The 21,789-nt window shown below is 52.1% G+C and overlaps 1 protein-coding gene across 2 annotated transcripts in view; it reads left to right on the top strand.

Annotated features, from left to right (window-relative positions):
* Positions 1-21,789, top strand: part of GRM7 (glutamate metabotropic receptor 7) — a 230,298-nt gene that overhangs the window by 198,608 nt on the left and 9,901 nt on the right. The window contains exons 9-10 of one of the 2 annotated variants that reach the window (XM_053954016.1): positions 11,055-11,301; positions 15,589-15,681. In XM_053954016.1, coding sequence (XP_053809991.1) covers positions 11,055-11,301; positions 15,589-15,659 — 318 coding nt within the window. In that variant the 3' untranslated portion in view covers positions 15,660-15,681. The remainder of the gene's footprint in view (positions 1-11,054; positions 11,302-15,588; positions 15,682-21,789) is intronic. The other variant, XM_053954017.1, reaches the window with a different exon arrangement.

The raw sequence follows: 21,789 nt of genomic DNA, 5'->3' as shown, positions 1-21,789 counted from the left end.
CCACATGGGGAAAACAGAGGGGCAGAGATAAAGATTGTTCTCTCTTCTTCTCTCTGTGCAATCCTGAGAGACAGAATTGTGTCTGTCTGTCCAGAGAATGGGAATGCCACAGAGGGGCACAGGTTGCACGTGAAGTACCTGCTCCCAGAAATGAGCACCCTGGAGTGGCCAAACCAAGAGGAGGTTGGGTGAGTTTGGCAGCAACCATCCCCAGCTGGTGCCAGCAGTGACTCCCAGGGCTGTGTGCCTGGCAGCTCTCACTGCAGTGCCCCAGGGCTCAGCTGCACACATCCAAGGCGGGTGAGTGAGCAATGCGGGGTCACAGTGGTGTGGTCAGTGAAGATCTGGCACCAGCTGTGCAGGGGAATAAGTTTTGTTCCTCTGGGAAGGCCAGAGGATTTCATTTTGGGTGGGGGAAGGTTTGGGGTGAGATTTTGTGAGCCTGGTATGTCAGGAGATGGAGGATGTTTGGTTGCTGAAGCAAGTGGAGGCAAAGGGAATTTATTAACTGGAGTGTCTCAGAAAAAGAGCAGTTTGATCTCGGGGAAAGCCTTCCAAGTGGGCCAGACTGGCTGGATATAAATCAAGCGTTCATATGGCTGGGTCAGGGGAGGCAGAACTGGAGCGAAAGGACAGAAAAAAGGCATTGAAGCTGGCTGGGTAAGATGAACCTTCTGTGGGGATCTCTGCTCTTGTTAGGAGCACAGCCCAGGCCGAAACACCTGGGTGTCCATCTGGCAGGGCTGCGGGTGGACGGGTCAGGAGGGCCTGAGTGGGTTGGGCACCCGATTGCAGCTCAGATTGAAGCCCAGTCAGGGCAGGAGAAACCCTGTCCTGGGGTTGCCTGGCACTGCTGGCCTGGGTAGTCCCTCTTGTGAGGCTGGCTTGAGGCTTGACTTGATCCTTTTGCTTTGTTTTCTCAGCACTAGCTTACTGTGTGTGACTGGGGAACTCTTATCAGTGCTTGTATTTATTCTGGATTTTGGATTTAATTTAGCAAGGCCTGAGTACCTGAAGTGAGAGGGCTGCTTGCTGTCCTAACGCGAGGCTGTGTGATTTACTGGGCAGTAAAACAAAACTGCAACCCCCAGACTGGTTAAAGAGCCCGAGTGGAGAGAGAAGCATCAGGGCATCTGTGCCTCTCCTCTCCAGGCTGTGAATAACGCTGGCAGTGTTTTCTGTGCTGGCAAGGCAAAGCTGCAGCTCCCAGGGCTGCACTCGCAGAGTTCCCATTGCCATGACAACCTGGGCACATCCAGGAGCTGCTCCAGGAGCTGCTCTGGCTGAGCCCGGCCTGGCACTGAGCCCCCCACGCCTCCCCCAGCCCAGGAGCTCACCTGCCCACACCCACGGGGTCCCTGGGGGTGCAGAGCCGGGCTGAGAGCCACAGGAGCTCCTGCTGCTGGGTTCCATCCTGCTCTTGCTCAGAGGAGGAGTCCTTGTGCTCGAGCTGCTTCCTGCCTTGCCTTCCTCCTGCAGCTTCCTCAGGGCTCCGTGCAGAGGAGGGCAGAGCAGTGTCTGGTCCCTGCTGTGGCTCCTGGAGCTTGCAGCTCCGGGTTTGGAATACCAGAGTCAGCTCCTCCCCAGTGTGCCCCAGCCCTGCCCCTGCCGTGGGAAACCATTGCCCTTGTCCTGGTGCATGTTCTTCCCCACACTCTGGGGGTTTTTACTCCAGGGAAAGGCACCTCCAGTGTGGGAAGACAGAGGAACCTAGAAGTTGCTGCAGGTTTTCCAGGGAAACCCAGACATCACTCCAGGTTCTCCTGTCTTGAGCACTAAATGCCAGCACCTCCTTTGCTCTCATGGAGCCTTCTTGAAGAACATGGAATTCCATAACCTGGTGGTCAGAGAGGTTCACCTGAACACATGATCAGCACGAGGTTAAGCATCTGAGGGTGGGCTTTTTAAAAAAATACCTTTCTATTCTTCAGGATTTTCTGACTATTTCTTAGCTCCATGTATCCCAGATGACTGCAGAGTGAAATTCCAGAACCCTGGGTGGTTTCTCAGCGTGCAGATTCTTCAGAACTGACTTATTGCACATGGCCATTTCTGGAGGCCATCCCATTTTGAGCTGCCCATTTCCTTGCCCATCTGTGTGTTTACTTACACGCACATTAACCTGCTCTTTGTTTGTCTCCTTATAATCAATACCTTCCACTGATATTCCTCGTGCTCTTTCCTCCATCTCAGGTAAATGGAGTTGTCTTAAAATCGTTTGACCTGAGTTTATTTTCTGTTTTGGAATGCTTTAACAGTTTAAGAAAAACTGGGAGAGAGCTTTGTCTGGTGTTCACTGTGCAGCTGTTTGGTAAGGAAGGAGTGTGTGTGTGTGGGGAGGCAGCCTGGCCTCTGTCCTTAAAAGCAATATTTGATCCTGGGAATATTTCTGGGAAGTTCAGGGCCCAGCCAGGACTTTCTGCTGTGCCAGATGGCCATGGTCAATCTCATGGAATGCTTCAGAAGCTTCCACAGCTCCTCTCTTGAAACTGGGGATGGGGATTTTGGCACTTGCAGAGGTTGGTGATTGCAGGGCTTGGAGAAACCTGGTCCAGTGGGGCCATCGTGTGTCCCTGGGGACATCGTGTGCCCCAGGAGCCAGCCCTGTGCCAGTCCCTGCACTGTGCAGTGCCCACCACCCTGCAGAGACCCAGCCCTGGGGTCTCACGTTATTGTCATCAAAATCTCGAACTGAGGGTTGCAGGGTTGGTTTTTCCTCCTTTTACATTGAATTATTCAACAGCTGAAGTGAGTAAAATTAAAGATTTCTAGACTGGTGACGTTTGGAATATAAGAAGGATAGCAAAATCTGTTTCATTTGAACTCTAATCTCTGGTCATGTATAAAATGAATAAAATGCAATAAGTGTGGAGAAATATGATTTACAACAGCAGCCAGAGTCTGGCTCTGAATACCCGAAAATGCCAAGATTGTGTGTCAGTCAATTTAGCAGTGCAGTGGCGAGGGGGAGCAATGAAATGAAGGCATGCTCTTTTTCCTTTCCTTTTTTGTTTTTTTTTGTTTTTTTGTTTTTTTGGAATAAGTGGCAGATGAAGAATTATTTCTAGCTCAAAAAAGCCAAGTGCTCAGCCCACGAGAGAGGGAAAAGCCATTATTTTAATAATAGAAGTGGAGGATGTACATTACTCGTGCTGCACTTTGTGTTTGTCTCTTTTAGTGATGTGTAACTTATTTTAGAGCTATGATCACAAACAGCAATGCCAAGCAGGAGATGGTAGACAGTTCTGAGGACTGATAATGGGGTTTCTGGAGCTCTTCCCTCTGGCTGTGCCTCAGGCAAGCCCCGCTGTGACTGAGGTCTGGGTGAGCCAGCAGCAGGGGTGGCAGGTGCCAGGACACCCCTGCTGTGGGCACACCATGGCTGATCCTCACCCACTGCAGACTCTGTCCCTCCCCTGGGGACATGTGGGAAGGGCAGGCAGGAGAGGGGCGTGCAGCTGTTCTGTCCCTCCGTGTGCCCAGCCAGGCCAGGGATCACAGCCCACCCCTGCCCCCCGGGGACCCCCGTGGGGCACAGGACCCTCAGCCCAGCAGGGGCAGCAGGCTGCAGAGCTCAGTGCCAGGCACGGAGCAGCAGGAGGCACCCAGGGGAGGCAGAACTTCTCCTGCCCAGTGCTGGGGATGCACAGAGCTCGCTGCAAACCTCCCCGTCCTTGCAGGGTCACTTCTGCACATCCCTGACTCTGCCCAGTTTCTGTCCAAGGACAGGGAAATCCAGGGAGCCACCAGCTCCAAACACCTCCAGTGCTCTGCTGGCCTGAGCCAGGGCCAGCCCTGTCCTTTTCTTGGTGAGCAAGTCCCAAGTGACTCCAAGCAGCTCCTGGGCACCTTCGTTGTCTCTGAACCCTGCACAGAAAGCCAAGGCAGCTCTTTCTGCAGCAGAGGAACCTGCTGAGTGTTGGCTGTATGACCCTGTGACTTGTGGGATTGCCTCTGACACTGCTGCCCTTCCTCTCTCAGCCGTCAGCTGCTGTTTGAAAGCAGCACTTGCTTTTTTCCATTGCTGCTCTGTCCAATTATCTGGCTAATTTAATTTCCTTCCAGATAAGCTGTTAGAGTTTCTCTCGCAGGCTGGAGGGACAAAATTCCTCCTCTCTGCATCTGCATCAGAACCCTCAGAGCAAGTGCTTCAGCATTTGCTATTTTGTATTATCACACAAGTTATAGATACAACCCAAAAATGTTTATTTTTGGTGCATGCAAATTTCTTGCATAAGGAGGTTCCTAATATAAGGGAACAAGCTGTATAAAATATTTAGCTGGAATAACTGAGATATTTAAAATACAGACATTCACTTCAACTCTCCTCCACACGTTTGCCTGTGAACCACAAGCTGAAAAACTCGATGTGCTGGGTGCTCTTGGGACGTGAAAATGAATAGTGGCTCTGACAAGGTGACATCAGGAGGAGCAGTTTCAGCGTGCAGGCACTGGGAATTGGGAATTTGTCCTTTTAGTCCTGTTCACTCCATGCTGGCTGCCTTTGTGGGTGGCCCCTGCAGGTGGGACTCTCTGGGAATACTGAGGAGTGGGTTTTCCTGTGGATGGCTGAGCCTCCTGCTGCCAGGAACATGCTGGGACAGGATCCCTCACACATCCCTGCATCCCGGGCTCTGGAATGCTGCCACAGGGGCTGGGACACGATTCTGCCCTCAGCAAGTTGGTCTTTTAGATGCTTCTATTTGAGGAATTCTCATTCTGTTGGCATAAATTGTTATTGGGAATGAGGAATTGTTCCCTGGCAGGGTGGGCAGCCCTGGCACAGGTGCCCAGAGCAGCTGGGGCTGCCCCTGGATCCCTGGCAGTGCCCAAGGCCAGGCTGGACACTGGGGCTGGAGCAGCCTGGGGCAGTGGGAGGTGTCCCTGCCATGGCAGGGGTGGCACTGGGTGGGATTTAGGGTCCCTCCACCCAAAGCACTCCGGGATTCTGGGATGTGCAGCCCATTCCCTGAGCCTGGCATGGGGCACTGGGGTTCTCTGGGCACCCAAGCACTGCCAGGCTGCACAGCAAGCAACCCCTGAAAGGACCTTTTGTGACCCTGAAACCCTGTCCCAGCCTTCAGTGGCACCTCTGTAGAAGTGCCAAGCACAGGATTTCTCGTGAAATGCTGGGACTGGCTCCCTGCCACCCCACAGCCATCCCACAAAGGCTCTCTGTGCCTGCCTTGCTATTTCTGCTCTGATAGCTGTGATCAGCACAACTCCTGTGATTTGTTTGTAGGTCAAATGTGTTTATAGACCTCCACACTTGTACAACTTCCTGAGCATCTGCAGCCCCTCGGGGCTGCTGTCCCACCTGGCCCTGGGTGCTTTCAGAGGGGCTGCTGGCACCTCAGCAGGGGAACTGGTTGTGTTCCGTGGGGGAAGTGCACCCCGGCTGAGATCCCTGAATACCTTCCAGGATTTAAATCTTCACCCCATCAGGGAACCTCTGGCTCAGCTGGTTCTGATCCTGGGCCAGGGCTGGCAGGATCCTGCCTGTGCTGCTCCCATTTCCCTGTGCAGCCCTGCAAGGACAGAGCTGCCTGAGCCTTCATCAGTCAGGAGCTGTGGGGCAGCAGGAGCGGGGCTGGCTGCAGCAATGAGCAGACAGGACTCAGTTCCTCCACGCAGAAAAGCCTGCTCTTTATTCACACAGCTGATATTTATAGGAAATACCAGAAGGCACCGTGTTAAACCTGGGTGGTTAACAATCCACCACAGCTCAGGTTATTGGTCACTAAATGCCCTTTGTGCCTGCCCACCAAATCTTCCTGTTCTTGGATACTTCACAGATTTTGTTCACCGATTCCCACGGGACAGCTTGCTTGTTTTTCCCAGGTGCAAATGGTTCTCTGACCGGGAGGGTTTGTTGTGCTACCTGCTTTCATCCTTACGATTTTTCACGTGGAGGTTCCAAGCTGACTGCTGGCTCAGCTAGAGCAGCAGGGCCCAGACTGTATTTTTGTAATATCTCTACCTGCATGCAGCAGGTGCTGGCACGTGCAGATGGGTCTGGGGCTCCCAGTGAGGGTCCAGAGCTCCCGAAGGAGGGGCAGTGCCCTCTGCCACCCCTTGCACTCCGAAATGCCCGAGGGCACATTTGCATTCAGCTCCTTTCAGTCCCATGGTTTTGCAAGCACACAGCGCAGGGGAAGCTAATTTTAATTTTTATTAAAAAGTGTTTCTCATTCTTATGTTTGCACAACATAATGTAGAGAATGAGATAGAATCTCCAGATGACCTGGAAAAGCCTTCTGGGAGATTTATAAACCGTCTACTTCATCTGTAAGAACATTTGTTTTAATTCCCATATAAAAGTGAGATAAATTGGCTTGTAATAGCACGAGTCCAAAAATATCTCAAGTTACCACTTTATTTCCATATTGCAACATAACACAATTCAGTGCATAATTAGAAAGCTGAATTAGAGAAGAGGAGCAGTTGCTCTTGATTAGACTGAAGGCAAAGCTTTAGCCTGCAAAAAGGGTTTCTGACTCCGAAAGGGACTTGTCAAAGCTCTGCAGCTCTGAGTTAAGTTCTTCTATAAACTGTAAGTTCAGTTCTTCTGGCCCAGCAGCTGGAAATCTCTCCTGGGTTGGCAGAGACAGAGGCCTGATCCTGCAGTGCTTTGCTTCCCAGAGAAATCACAGTTCATGCAAAATTAGCCATTGATGTATTTTGTTCTATAAAAATTGCCCGTTATTAGATGTGTGTATTCCAGACCAGTCCCATTTTCTCTCAAGGTTTTGAAGGCAATTTTTGTGATTTGCATGAATAAGGCAAGAATCTGGAAAACATAAAAATCTAAAATTCAAATGGAAATCACTTATGTAAAAGCAGTGATAAAATCTAGGTGCTTTTACATGTGAATGATGTCCTCGGGGTTGCGTTTTCTCCAGTGCCTGCTTCAAAGTCCCTGCACTTGCAGTGCAGTGGGTGAAATTAAAATCTGTCAAAAGTCAGAGTCTGCTTGAGAGAGAAGGAGATTTGAGCGAGGGCGACCCTTCAGAAGGGTTTGTCCTTCTGTCCTAGCAGCTATGGCTTCAAACCCTCCCGGGGGAGACCAATACCAGATTTTGGTTTTAGAAAGCTTGGATTTCCTCTGGCAACATTTCCAGTCATGGGATGGGACCTTAAATCCCACCCAGTGCCACCCCTGCCATGGCAGGGACACCTCCCACTGTCCCAGCCCCAGTGTCCAGCCTGGCCTTGGGCACTGCCAGGGATCCAGGGGCAGCCCCAGCTGCTCTGGGCACCTGTGCCAGGGCTGCCCACCCTGCCAGGGAGGATTCCATCCTCATAAACCCCCTTGGGCTGGAGGGTGCAGACCCCAAAAGTCATTCCCAATCTCCCACCCATCCCTGCCCTCTGGCAGTGGGAGCCATCCCCTGTGCCCAGTCCCTCCAGGCCTGGTAAATGCCCTCTCCAGTTTCCTGTAGCTCCTTTGGGCCCTGCAAGGCCACAGCTGTGTCACCCCAGAGCTGAATAAGCTCGGTCCCAGTTCTCATTCGTGTCAAGTTCGAGCATCTCTCACTAAATCTGCATCTTAATTTCTTAATTTAATCTCAGGTTTGGGAGCTGCCAGGTCCAGCAGCCAGCTGTAAAAGGCACGCATGAGTTATTAGAGTCCCATTGTCAGTTAAATCTGATCCTTTGTACTTTAAGTCATCCATTTGCATTCATCTAAAACGCTTCCCCAGAATTTATCAGAAGAAGTGAAATAAGAAATGAAATAGTTTCACGTAAACTGCATTTTTATGTCTGACTGGTAAAACCACAAAGCAGAGATAAAACACATAAAACTGAGGCTCTGCATAATAAGCATATCTATTAGTTTCCCTTATCTTTAGGCTGCTCCCATTTGTCATGAGACGCTTTGTGTGTCACTCATCCCTCCTTGTTCTACAAACGCTCTTTTCTCCCTCCCTTTTATCTCCCATCAGCATTTGCAAGGTGGAACTCTGGTGAGGTGCTGCCCGAGACCCCTTTGATTAAATAATCATCTCACCTTCAACCCCTTCCCAGCAGGAAAAATAAAAACCAGCTCCTGAGCCGCTGCTGCTCTGCTGGGGCAGCCTCTGCAGCAGCTCCCAGTCAGGCCAGTTCCCCACTGGGGCAGCCCCTGGGGCACAGCAGCTGCAGCAGGGTGCCCCTAAATACATCTAAAACAACTCAACGTGTGGGGGGCACCTCTGCGTGCCACCTGCAGGGGCTGCCCCAGTGTTTGGGGACATTTGCAGGGGCAGCCCCAGTGTTTGGGGACATTTGCAGGGGCAGCCCCAGTGTTTGGGGACATTTGCAGGGGCAGCCCCAGTGTTTGGGGACATTTGCAAGGGCAGCCCCAGTGTTTGGGGACATTTGCAGGAGCAGCCCCAGTGTTTGGGGACATTTGCAGGGGCAGCCCCAGTGTCTGGGGACATTTGCAGGGGCAGCCCCAGTGTTTGGGGACATTTGCAGGGGCAGCCCCAGTGTTTGGGGACATTTTCAGGAGCAGCCCCAGTGTTTGGGGACATTTGCAGGGGCAGCCCCAGTGTTTGGGGACATTTTCAGGAGCAGCCCCAGTGTTTGGGGACATTTGCAGGGGCTGCCCCAGTGTTTGGGGACATTTGAAAGGGCAGCCCCAGTGTCTGGGGACATTTTCAGGAGCAGCTCCAGTGTTTGGGGATATTTGCAGGGGCAGCCCCAGTGTCTGGGAGAGCTGCCCCAGTGTTTGGGGACATTTGCAGGGGCTGCCCCAGTGTCTGGGGACATTTGCAGGGACAGCCCCAGTGTTTGGGGACATTTGCAGGGGCTGCTCCAGTGTCTGGGGACATTTTCAGGAGCAGCCCCAGTGTTTGGGGACATTTGAAGGGGCAGCCCCAGTGTTTGGGGACATTTGCAAGGGCAGCCCCAGTGTTTGGGGACATTTGCAGGAGCAGCCCCAGTGTCTGGGGACATTTGCAGGGGCAGCCCCAGTGTTTGGGGACATTTGCAGGGGCTGCCCCAGTGTCTGGGGACATTTTCAGGAGCAGCCCCAGTGTTTGGGGACATTTGCAGGGGCAGCCCCAGTGTTTGGGGACATTTGCAGGGGCAGCCCCAGTGTTTGGGGACATTTGCAGGGGCTGGAGGCTCTGCAAGCCGCCCCAGAGGTGGCTGCAGGACGCGGGGAGGGCAAGGCTGGAGATGTCTGTGTGGTTCTCAGAGCAGACTGCTGGGCACCCAGTGGGAGGAGAAGAGGAAAGAGTGTTCTAATAACCCCCCTCAGTGTGTGATGCTTTTCCCATCCCTCTGGATTTCCTGTATGTTGAATTTCTGAAGGGGATCTGCAGAGGTGCTGCTGCCTCTTCAGCTCCCTCACACCTGTATTGTGCTGTCTCTGTGCCTTTTAATTGTGCTGAATCCTCTGGAGTCCTGAGAATTGTTCTAGTTTATCTGTGTCCTCTGAAAAGACAGTTTAAAAAAAAAAGGGGGGGTAAAAAAGGCTTTTCTACCCCTGTATATTTGCAGAGTACATTTTTTAATCCCTGTGGTTTATTTGAATAATCTCAGTACCTGTTCTCTAATTTGAATGGTTTTTTTTTCACAATAACATATTTTCACAATAACATATTGTGAAAAAAAAGTTTTTGTTTTGTTCACAATTTTTATATTGTGAACATAAATTTACTTTTTCTCAATAACAAGCACAGCTGAGTGCCACGAGCACAGAAATTGCTGTGTACCCTCTGCAAAGTTATTTCAGTGGATTGTAGAGAATTAAAGGATGGTAAAAACAAGAAAATCCCACCTTCCTCAGTGTTTCTAAAAGTCACCTGTGTCATTATAGCTTCTGTTCTATAACTTACAGCTCAGCTAAACCCTAATTTATATCGGAATTATTTCAGTCCAAATCTGACCTGCACTCTAAATAAATGAGCCAGAGCTGTGCCATAACTTGCTGTGGGAGCTGTGTTCAGGCCACTGGAAGTCTCGGGCACTGAGGCCATTTCGTGGGACATCACGGTGGCTGCAGGGCAAAGGTCTCAGCTGACACACCTGCACTGCAAACTGGCTAAAAAATCGGTGTAAAATGGGGATGTGTGTGTGTGAACTGCTGCAGCCTGCCCAGGTGGTGTGTAACATGCACACTGGTTAAAAATGACTTTGCAGTGGGTGTTTGTGTGTGAGGCGCTGCAGCCTGGCCAGGCCCGATGTGTAATGTGTGCAAATTGGTTAAAAATCCCTTTCCAGTGGGTGTTTATGTTTGAACTGCTGCAGCCTGGCCAGGCCCGATGTGTAACACATGCAGACTGGTTAAAAATGACTTTACAGTGGGCATTTATGTTTGAACTGCTGCAGCCCCCAGCCATGGTGTGTAACACGCCCAGACAGGTTAAAACCTCTCTCCAGAGGATATTTGTGTGTGTGTGAGGAGCTGCAGCCCTGCCATGGTGTGTAACACACCCAGACAGGTTAAAATCCCTTTCCAGGGGATATTTGTGTGTGTGTGAGGAGCTGCAGCCCTGCCATGGTGTGTGACACACCCAGACAGGTTCAAATCCCTTTCCAGGGGATATTTGTGTGTGTGTGGGGTGCTGCAGCCACAACCAGACAGGTTAAAACCTCTCTCCACGGGATATTTGTGTGTGTGTGGGGCGCTGCAGCCACACCCAGACAGGTTAAAACCTCTCTCCAGTGGGTATTTGTGTGTGTGGGGCGCTGCAGCCACACCCAGACAGGTTAAAACCTCTCTCCAGGAGATATTTGTGTGTGTGTGAGGAGCTGCAGCCCTGCCATGGTGTGTGACACACCCAGACAGGTTCAAATCCCTTTCCAGGGGATATCTGTGTGTGTGTGGGGCGCTGCAGCCACAACCAGACAGGTTAAAACCTCTCTCCAGTGGGTATTTATGTGTGTGGGGTGCTGCAGCCACAACCAGACAGGTTAAAACCTCTCTCCAGTGGGTATTTGTGTGTATGTGGGGAGCTGCAGCCACACCCAGACAGGTTAAAACCTCTCTCCAGTGGGTATTTGTGTGTGTGTGGGGCGCTGCAGCCCCGGCCCGGCGCGTAACCCCTCTCTGTTGTCCGCAGCTCTACATCCAAACCACCACGCTCACCATCTCCATGAACCTGAGCGCGTCGGTGGCGCTGGGGATGCTCTACATGCCCAAGGTTTACATCATCATCTTCCACCCCGAGCTCAACGTGCAGAAGCGCAAGCGCAGCTTCAAGGCGGTGGTGACGGCGGCCACCATGTCCTCGCGCCTGTCGCACAAGCCCAGCGACCGGCCCAACGGCGAGGCCAAGACCGAGCTCTGCGAGAGCGTGGACCCCAGCAGTGAGTACTGGGCTGTGCTGGGCTCTGCAGCCGCCTGCCTGCCCTGCCCTGCCCTGCCCTGCCCTGCCCTGCCCTGCTTGCGCTGCTCCACCGCGGGCTTTGCAGCTCCAGCGTGCTTTCGACGTTCTCCGGGTTTGGCCCTGGTTTCCGAGCCGTGCGCTCGGCGCCGCCGCCGCGGGAAGGGTTTGGGATTTGTGGGTGGCTCGTGCTCCCCCCTGCTCTCCCTCTGTGGGCGTGGGAGCAGCACATCCCTGGGCACAGAACCCTGCAGCCCGGCTCCGGCTGGCCCTGGCAGCGGCGGGTTGCCAGGCAAGCGCCAAATTCATCAGTAACTCTGCTAACCCCAGTTTTCATCCTGGCTCCTGCAAAGTTGCTTTGCAAAAACCCCACAGCCCCTGAAGATTCCCACTTAGGGATTTTATCTGGCCTTGATGCAAATCCTGCCACCGATTTAAAAGGAAAATAGATGGCAAAGACACTTCTAGTTTCCTTAATGTGCATAGCAGAGGATAGCACAGCACGAAATTACAGACCGAGGCCATCAGATTTGATTTGCATTTGAATCTGGAAGGAGCTGAGGAAGGAGACAGCTGCACAGCCCCGCAGCACTGCAAAGGGCCGGGCACGTCTGCAGTCCTTGTGCAAAGGCTGCTCTGAATGTGGAGAAATGCCCTTTCCCTGATCTGCTCCACTGATCCCTCTGCTGCTGGAATCCCTGCCAGGCCTAGTCCTGTTAATGCTGCTGGAATTCCTGCCTCTGATGCTGCTGGAATTCCTGCCTCAGATGCTGCTGGAATTCCTGCCTCTGATGCTGGTGGAATTCCTGCCTCTGATGCTGCTGGAATTCCTGCCTCAGATGCTGCTGGAATTCCTGCCTCACTGATGCTGCTGGAATTCCTGCCTCATTAATGCTGCTGGAATTCCTGCTTCTGATGCTGGAATTCCTGCCTGGAGCAGCAGCTCTGCTGTCCAAGCAGAGTGGGAGCAGGCAGCAGATCGCTGACACAGCACTTTTCCTCCCCCTGCTCACCCCTGCAGGATTTCTCTCTGCTGTCTGATCGTGCAGGTGTACAAAATGCATTCCAGCTGGAAAAACGAAATTCACCCTTGGGAGCTGGACAGGGGTCCAGAACCATGGACAGAGCCATGGAATGGTTCTCACAAATCAAGGACTGGCTGAGGCCTCTTGCAGCTGACTGGACTGAGCCCTGAGTGCAGGAGGAAATAAATGGAATTCCTGCCCTGGGCTGACCCAGTGACACTCAGGGCCCTCTGCCAAGGCAAATTTCAGGAAGGGAAGGGAGGAAAAGGGAATTTGAAATCCACCTGGGCCAGGGCTGGGGACTGTGTTGCTGGTGCACTTCACTAACCACTGTTTGGATCAACTTAGCTGAAATTAGCTTCTCCCCAACAAAACCCAAAATCGAAGAGTTTCATGCCAAAACTTGACCAAAAGGAAAAGCACCCAAGCTGTGGTGCTGCAATGTTCCCTGTGGGAAGCCCAGCCTGGGGACATCCCACCCCAGGGTCCCCTCCTGCTCTCATCCTCCTGTGCTGCATCTTATTGCTGGTTTCAGACTTCGGAGAATATTCTCCCCTCCCACCAAAGAACAGCCAGATTTTGTTTTGGGAAGGAAATATTTTTACTAAAAAATAAATGCTGCTCACCTAAGCCCCATGTTTCTGGTCAAACACCCCATTTTTAGTCCAGGGCTGTAGACCAGAACGTGTTTTTAAGAGGCACAAGGGGCAGGGGCCCCTGGCTTGCCCAGATGTGCCACCTTTGCCTTGAGCCTTCACTGAGTGGGATTTTAAAGCTCGTGAGTGTGTTGGTTAGGAAATGTGCAATCTCCGAGTTTCTGCTTTATAAGCTTTTACTTCTTTTTTATAATTTGTGAAGTACGTATTTTTTAAAACATTTTCATTATTGACATAGAATTCCATCTGCTCACAGTCTCAGCTGCACCAGCACTACTCGTTCATTCCCCAGGGCTGTGTGTTCATAATTATTAGGAAATCAGATGAAATGAACTTCTGCTGTACTTAAAAGTTTTGGGGTGCATTAGTTCCCGTGTGACTGCTGCAGTCACTGTCCTGTAGCATTGGTTAGGTTATTGATCAGCCCCTGGTCAGGCAGTGCCCATGAATGTGGGTAACAGTAGTGCACTGACCACCTGAACCCAGTGTCTTTTTTTAAAGTTTGAATAAAAGTTGTTTACAGTTCCATTTTTTTAGGCAGAAAAAAAATGAAAATTGTATTAGCGAGCTTAAAAAAAAAAGTCATAACATCCAAGCAAAGCTCCTCAAGCTTAATTTTCAGTGAAGTTTTGAGTATGGTGTTCATACATAAAAATAGGTTTGATGTTTTTATAGCAATTCTACTTTAAAAATATTTTATACTGTGAATAGGGAAATTTCCAGAGTTTTAGCAATCAGAAAATAGGAAATGTGAATTACAAATTGCCCTGGATGCAATCAGAAAATAGGAAATGTGAATTACAAATTGCCCTGGATACACCAATTCTTGGAGCAATTTTCAGAAAAAATCTCAAATATCTTCTCTCAAAAGAAAACCAAGGGATGGGGGTTTTTTTCAGTATTTCTTTGTGAAATTGGCTTTGCTCCTCTCAGAGTGGGCAGGGGCTGCCTGGTGCCCCCAGGCTCTGGGCAGGGTTTGGCTGTTGGAGCCATGCAAGGCTCAGGGGGGCAGGGGAGATTCCTGGAGAGGATGGAAATCAGCAGTGCCAGAGCGAGCTGAGGAGCTGGCCTGGCTCAGCTCTGGGCTCTGCAGCTACTCTGGGGGGGTTGCACTGTGATTTTCTGGGGCTCACGGGGCTGCTGCTCTTGCTTGCTCAGCTGCTGGGTGCTGGAGGTGCCATTTCTGCTCAAAGTGTCCCCTGAGTGTTCCCCGTGTCCCCCTGAGCCCAGGGAGCACCAGCACGGGATCCGTGTACCTCCAACCACTGGAAATCTGGGGGCTGAGCCCAGATCTGTGGCCTGCGCTGCCACAGGCAAACCACAAGCAAAATGTGGGTGGTTTTACAGAGAAATAGCCTTGAAAAAAAAAAATCTCCAGGTTTTAGTGGATCTTTTAAAGAACAGAGCAGCTGGGGCTGCCCCTGGATCCCTGGAAGTGCCCAAGGCCGGGCTGGGCACTGAGGCTGGAGCAGCCTGGGGCAGTGGGAGGTGTCCCTGCCATGGCAGGGGTGGCTCTGGGTGGGATTTGGGGTCTCTCCCAGCCCGGAGCCCTCTGTGGCAGGGCTGAAGATGTGCATGTCAGGCTGAAGTCTGTGCACTCCTGAGTGGCTTCCCAGGAGCAGGGGGTGCTCATCCTGTGGAACCGCTGCACACAGCTCTGGGGCAATCTGCTGGAATTTAGGCTCAGAAAAAAAAAAAATGTGCCAAGCACCTGGGAGAGGGGTCTGGAGTGAGGCCCAGAGAAGGCACTGATCACCAGGAGAGGAGGATCCCTGGGAATGCAGTGAGCTCCTCTCCCAGGCGCCAGGGGAACGGGGCTGGCTGTGAGAGCATTGCCTCGGGGTCTCTGGGGAAGCAGCAGTGTCACAGGCTGAGCTCCCAGCCACACCGTGGGACGGCTTCCAGGCCGAATGGGATGTGTTAAGGCCTTCCAATCTATTTAGGAAAACTCTCTCAGCCATTCCTGTTTGCCATCTGGCACGTGCCTGCTGTCCCTCACGGCACGCCTTTCCCTGCTGGGCACGTCTGGGACCAGCAGGACTTGGTGCACAGCAGCTCCCGGCCCTGGGACGCGTTTGCTGTGCTCCTGTGTGCTGGAATTTCACAGGTTGGGAAGGTGTTTCTGGTGGAGCGCCCTGCTGGGCTGTCTGCTCCAGCTTCTGCTGCAGGAGCAGTGTCAGACTGGGAGAGAGCCCACACTTAACTTACGGTGAGATTTACGTGTAATTCCTGCTCCCCCTTCCCGAGGACAACACTCAAATGGCTGTTGGTGGTGCCAGGGAGCCTGTGAGCGACTCTGGGGCTCAGGAGGGACAGCGGGTCTGAGGCTGCAGCCGAAATATCCCAGAGCTGGTTGAGGGGAGGGGAAGGGAAGCCTGCTCAGGCTGTCCTGCGAGCAGCTGCTGCCGTGGTTGGAGGTACCTGAGCTCCCTGGCCCGGCTCCCTGGGGCTGCCAGGGCTGATCTCCTGTGCTGGTGCCTCCCGTGCCCAGTGTGAGGCTGATGAGTGGCAGAAGCCATGGCAGGGCAGGCTGTGAGCGTTCTTGTGCCCAGACCTCTCCTACATTCAATGTATTTACTTTCCCTGTAGACTCTATACCACCAGTAAGAAAGAGTGTTCAAAAGTCTGTTACTTGGTACACTCTCCCACCTACTGTATAGCTTTTGCCTGCTTTCCAAAAAGGTAAGGAAAACCGAGCTTTTATTATTTTATTCTCAAATTATGATGGTGATTATGATTATTGTGGCTATTTTTATTATATACATAATGATGTTAGAAATGTTCATTAGTGCAGCTGTGTTAAAAAAGATATCTAACTTAAAAATTGTTCACAAACCTGTTACCAAAAGCTGCCGTGGGGGGTTTGCCTGGGAAAGGGGAGACCCTGACGTGGCTGGCACCAGCTCTGGGGGGTCTCCTCCTTCCCACCACTGGAGCTGGATCCCGATAAAGCCTTTGAGGATGGAGATATTTGTTTAAAAACGAGCAAACAAGTGATCAGAAGTTAATTCTGGCCCCAGATGTGACAGCTAAGGCAGTGTTTCCTGAGTCCCCACCCGCAGGGCTGCCCGGCAGCAGAGCCAGGCCCTCAGCCCAGGTGTGATCGACCCTCCCTAGTGCAAAACTGCAAATGCTCCAGCAGGAGCTTGAAAAGCTGCTTTTCCCCACGGCAGCCCAGCGACCACTGCCTTGGTGGAAGCACGAGTGAACAATTTTTGAGCTTTTCCTGCGTGTTGTGGCTGCCTCGTGGTGATCTGGTGATGTGTGAGCTCCTTTGGTCTTTGTGACTGCGCCAGCCAGGAATTCCTGCTTGCCCAGGGACACAGAGGAGTCAGGAAGCCTTTGATACTGGAGAGAAATGATTGCCAACCATTAATAAGTACTTCTCACAGTTCCCTGTGCGCTCAGGGGGCTTTGCCCAGGTACAAAAGCTTGTACCTGACCTGGTTCCTGTGCTGCTGTGCACGGAGGGCTGGAAAAATCACTGTATTCAGCCTTCAGAATGTTTAGCTGGGCCCTAATAGGTGAGAACTTCTATCAGCAAAGGTTGGAATGTTACTGGAATCGAGTCTCTGAGTCACAGGAAAAGAAATTACCAATGTCTCTGGCTGGTGTAAATTGCCCCAGCTCCAGCATCAATCCAGTCCTCCTGAGAGCTCAAATTGGTTTTTATTGTATTTGAATCAGGGCCATTATGCCAGCTCCCAGCTCAGGCAGAGACGATGGGAGGCTGAAGCTCTCCATGAGCCCCGGGGTGACCCTGAGCGTCCAAGGGCTGCACTCGGGCGGGGCTGGGCTGGGGGAAGTGGGACAAAGCAGCCCAGCAGGACAAGGGGCCACTCAAAGCATTGCTGCAAGTGAAAGAGGAGACAGGAAAGGGCAGCTCTGTGAAGATGAAATTGCTAAAGGAAGGAGGTGAGAAAGAGAGAGATGGAAGACACCTAAATCTCAGGAGAAATCGGTTTTTTAATGGCACAAAAATAATTAGGAGCTCAGATTCTAATTTTTTTTTCCATGTAATAATGGAAATAATCTAAGGAATTGCTGTCTGCAAAGGCACACAAAGAACTCTGTCAATCCGAGTCCTATAAAAAGCAACTGGCCACTCAGATTCTTTAAGCAGATTTTAAACTTTGGTCCAGAAAAGCTTTGAAAATGCTGCAGCCAGGGATGCTTTGGGCTTGTGCTGGTCCTGCCAGTGCTCCTCTGCTCCAGGTCGTTTTCCATCCCTGCCCCAGCATTGCTGCTCCAGCTCCTGCAGCCCTCTTGCTGCTTTGATTTGTTCTCCCGGGAATACAAAGCAACAAGCAGCATGAAACAATGCAGTGTATTAAAAACAAAGCTGGGCTAGCAGGAAAACATCAGCCTGGCTGTAAATTGACACTTGTTTTGCTGGTAAGGTCTTTGTAGTAGGAATGAGCAGAGCTGAGCCCTGACGTGACTGTATCAATTTCTGCTTGTGATGCACAGGGAGATGGGTTTGAAACGCTCCAAATTGTTTCCTGGGAGTGACAAATAGGGCTTCTCTGCTCTTGAGGCTGCTGGAAATGCAAGGCTTGAAAAAGGCCTCGTGGTAGGTGTGAGGGAAGGAATTGTCCATCACTGAGCAAGGCAAGGAAGCCGCCGAGGCTTCTGCAGAGCTGCAGGGTCGCAGCTGGGGCTGCAGGACCTCCCCACCCGGGCTGGGGCTGGGGCTGCCAGGGCCCAGGAGCAGCTCCCTGGCCTGGCCTCGGCAGAGCCTTGGCCTCTGCATTCCCCTGGGATTCCTGTCGGGTGTCCCGGGCTGGCCTCGGGCACTGCTGGGGGCAGGGAGTGCATCCCCAGCAGGTCCTGCCTGGGTGTGCACGGCCAGAGGCTGTGCCAGGGCTTGGGGGTGGGACAGGGGCACCAGGCAGTGCTGGTTGATCCCAGGATTGGGGAGTGGGACAGGGGCACCAGGCAGTGCTGGTTTATCCCAGGGTTTGGGAAGGATGGACATGGGCACCAGGCAGTGCTGGTTGATCCCAGGATTGGGGGGTGGGACATGGGCACCAGGCAGTGCTGGTTGATCCCAGGATTGGGGGGTGGGACAGGGGCACCAGGCAGTGCTGATTGAACCCAGGGTTTGTGGGGCTGGACATGGGCACCAGGCAGTGCTGATTGATCCCAGGATTGGGGGGTGGGACATGGGCACCAGGCAGTGCTGGTTGATCCCAGGATTGGGGAGTGGGACATGGGCACCAGGCAGTGCTGGTTGATCCCAGGATTTAGGGACACTGGACATGGGCACCAGGCAGTGCTGATTGATCCCAGGATTTAGGGACACTGGACATGGGCACCAGGCAGTGCTGGTTGATCCCAGGGTTTAGGGAAGGCTGGCTGAACTGCTGACTCCAGTGGCACTGGGAGCCTGGGCACTGCCAGGGCTGGCACAGCCTGTGCAGCACCCTGTGGAGTCCCTGCCTGCCGTGGGCACAGCTCCCCTGGAGGAGAAGTGCAGTTGCTGAGTTCCTCTGGAAGGAAGCTGTGGAGAGAGGAGTCCTGCCATGGTTCAGACTGCCCTGGGGCTGCTGTTGGAAGGGGAGATGGTTCAGGAAGCCTCTAATGCTCCGTGCCCGTTCCCCTCCTGCTCACAGCCCCAGGAGCCCTGGGTGCCCCAGGCCAGGAGCAGCCCGGTGGCCCTGGGGACAGGCAGGTGGCCCTGGGGACAATCAGCGCTTTGAAGGCTCTGGGTCTGAGCTGTGAGATGCTCTGTAGCTCATCAGCCTCCCGTGTGTGCTATGGAATAATTATTTGCTGGATTGAAGTGTCATTTTTGTTTTAAATCTGGCCAGTTTCAGCCTGAGAAAATACTCCGTGTTTAACCTCACTTGAGGGGTTTTCTGTTCAGTGGAGGCTGCTAAGAAATGAGAATTTGCACTCAAAATTGGTAACTGAAAGGCTTTGACAGCCCTTCACTGCATCTATTTTGATTCTGGAACAGCTGACTGGAAAACTAAACATCACAAATTCCTTCCAGTGGTGATGTGCTTATTTTAAAAGTATTGCATGGAGGTGCATCCTGGCCTTGGGCACTGCCAGGGATCCAGGGGCAGCCCCAGCTGCTCTGGGCACCTGTGCCAGTGCTGCCCACCCTGCCAGGGAAGAATTTCACCCCAATCTCCCATCCATCCCTGCCCTCTGGCACTGGGAGCCATTCCCTGGCTCCTGTCCCTCCCTGCCTTGTCCCCAGTCCCTCTGCAGCTCTCCTGGAGCCCCTTCAGGCCCTGCCAGGGGCTCTGAGCTCTCCCTGGAGCTTCTCCTCTCCAGCTGAGCCCCCCCAGCTCTCCCAGGCTGGCTCCAGGGGCTCCAGCCCTCGGAGAGAACATTCCCTCCTGTCTGAACATTTGGGCATCATGTTACTTTCTTTTTTTTACATCTAAAAATAATTACTTTTGATGGTACATTCATATTATTGCCAGCTCCCATATTAATTATCTGCAGGCTGTCTCACACCTTTCATGACTTTACACAATAGCAGATTGTAATGTGCAGGGAAGTGTCAGACTGTTTCCTTTTTTAAAAATTGAAATTCTGAGGGCACTTAAACCATCACCTTCGAGTCTGATGTGTGAATAAAAACACACTCATGGCTAGAGGTGCCTGGGATATTTAAAGCAGGGTAGTAGATGGATGTCTGTGAGCAGAAATAAGGAGTAGTTAGTGTGTAAGTATTCATCGTTGATTCTACATTTTCTGTCTTCCTATGTGGTCTTTGTTCCCTGGGAAAGCTTGGTGAGGAGTGAGCAGATACAGCTATACCCCATGGACCACTCCCTCTCACTTTTTTGCTTAACAAACTCTCAGTAGCTCTGACTTCTCCCTCTGACTAATTTATCACTCCTTACATCCTCTGAGGGAGATTCTGTCCAATCTATAAATTGTAATATCAGGGAAAAGACGTGTTTTTTGGCTCTCCTATCTCCCATCCATTTATAATGGCTCCCTTTCTCCCAGGCAGGGCAGATGTCAGGGCTCAGCCCGTGCTGTGCTCAGCTCCCTGCAGGGCTCACATCCTCTTCAGGAAAGGAAGGAGCTGTAGCATCAGGAGATCAGACCTCCCATCCTCACCGCCATCCCCCTGAAGTCCCTGAGATCACTGGAGTCCAGCCTTTGGGGAGCAGCTCACAGCTGCAAAGAGCTCCCAGCAGCAGCAGCAGCAGTGGCTGGAAGGGCCGTTTTTGTTCATAAATCTGTTGAAAATTTGGCAAGTGAGTTCAAAAAGGAAATTCTAATAGTGACGGGGTAAAAAGGAGAACAAACCTCAAGCAATATTGCAGCAAAATTAATTTCTCAAATACACAAAACCAGGCAGTTTTTGGGGGGCATGATTGCAAGTATGGAGAAAACTGCCCAGGTTGTGTAAGAACAGGAAAAACCTCTGCTCCTGCCTCGCTGTGCGTGCTTGGTGGAGCTGTTTGTCACCTTGTGGGAAGCACAGCACAGAAGGGCCCAGCAGCTCTGGGAATGAGGGTGCTGCTGGGCTGGGGAGGGTGGGAGCAGCCAGAGGACGGGACACAGCTGAGCCCTGCTGTGTCTGTGGCAGGAGCCACGCTGGAGTGAGGGAGGTGTTGGTCTGTGTTGTCACAGAGTGCAAACGGAATATATTGGTGCAGGGAATATATGGCTTTGTTTGGCTTTTGAGGGCCAGGAAGCAGCAGCAAGTCCAAGCAATGGCCCATCAGAAACTGGGGGTTCTGGGTGCTCCCCTCTCACAGGCACTGCTGTCACACCCAGCACCTCTGGAACACGTCACAGGGGGTTTGTTTCTCTTTGCTGGCTTCAGGGAAGGAAATGTGGTGTCCTCCAGAGAGGTGTGGGATTCATTAGAGGACAGCATCCTTCTGGCCTTGAAAGGAGGAGTTTCCACTTTGGGCTGAGCCTGTTTGGCTTGGGCTGTGGCAGCAGGGAGCAAAGGCAGGGGTTCTTTTCCAGCCGTGGAGGAAAATGAAAGAACAGGGAAGGGAGTTAGTTAAACATTTGTAAATGCCCATGAAGCACACCGTGGGACAGGTAAGAGGGAAGGGAGGCAGCCCAGGCCGGGATGTGAGGCTTGCCTGAGTTTCCCCTCAGTGACCCAGAGCTCTGGCTCTCAGCTGGGAGCAGTCTGGCACTGCATCCACTGAGGGGCCTGTTCTTGCTGTTCAGGGGAAAAAGAAATAGGAAAGATAAAGTTGCCATAGTTACACCACTTGTCACGATGCTTATCATGTCCCCGGGATAAAGAACTCTGCATTAAATCTGGGCTCTTATTAATATCAGCTGTTAAACATTGCCAGGGTATTTGAAATCAAGACTTTCTGCTAAAAAATTAAATGTTGATTGCAGCAAAATTGGGCTGTTTAACAGCACAGCTCAGAGTGTAATTTTGTCAGACACTGTGTAACAGAGTCGTACACCAGGAATACATTTTCCAGTGAATTGAGTCTCTCTGCGCCTCATGAACATTCTTGATTTTCCTGTTAAGATGTTTCTTACTTGCAACCCTTTGCCAAGGAGTTGGAGCAGGCCAGCTGGCAGGAAGGGAGAGGAGTTCCTGGGGGTGAGTAAGAAAATATTGCTTGTGTGATTACTGTATAACCATGGACGGGCTGGGAGAACTGGGAGTGCTGAAGAGAAGCTTCAGGGTGACCTAATTGTGGCCTCCTGGTGCCTGAAGGGGCTGAAAGGGCAAGAAAGGTGGAGAGAGAATATTTCCAGGGGCTGGAGGGACAGGAAAGGGGGAATGGCTTCCCACGGCAAGAGGGCAGGGGGGGCTGGGATACTGGGGAG

Source organism: Vidua chalybeata, chromosome 12 (assembly GCF_026979565.1).
Source record: "Vidua chalybeata isolate OUT-0048 chromosome 12, bVidCha1 merged haplotype, whole genome shotgun sequence".
Lineage (NCBI taxonomy): Eukaryota > Metazoa > Chordata > Aves > Passeriformes > Viduidae > Vidua > Vidua chalybeata.
This window is presented reverse-complemented; position numbering and strand designations above follow the sequence as displayed.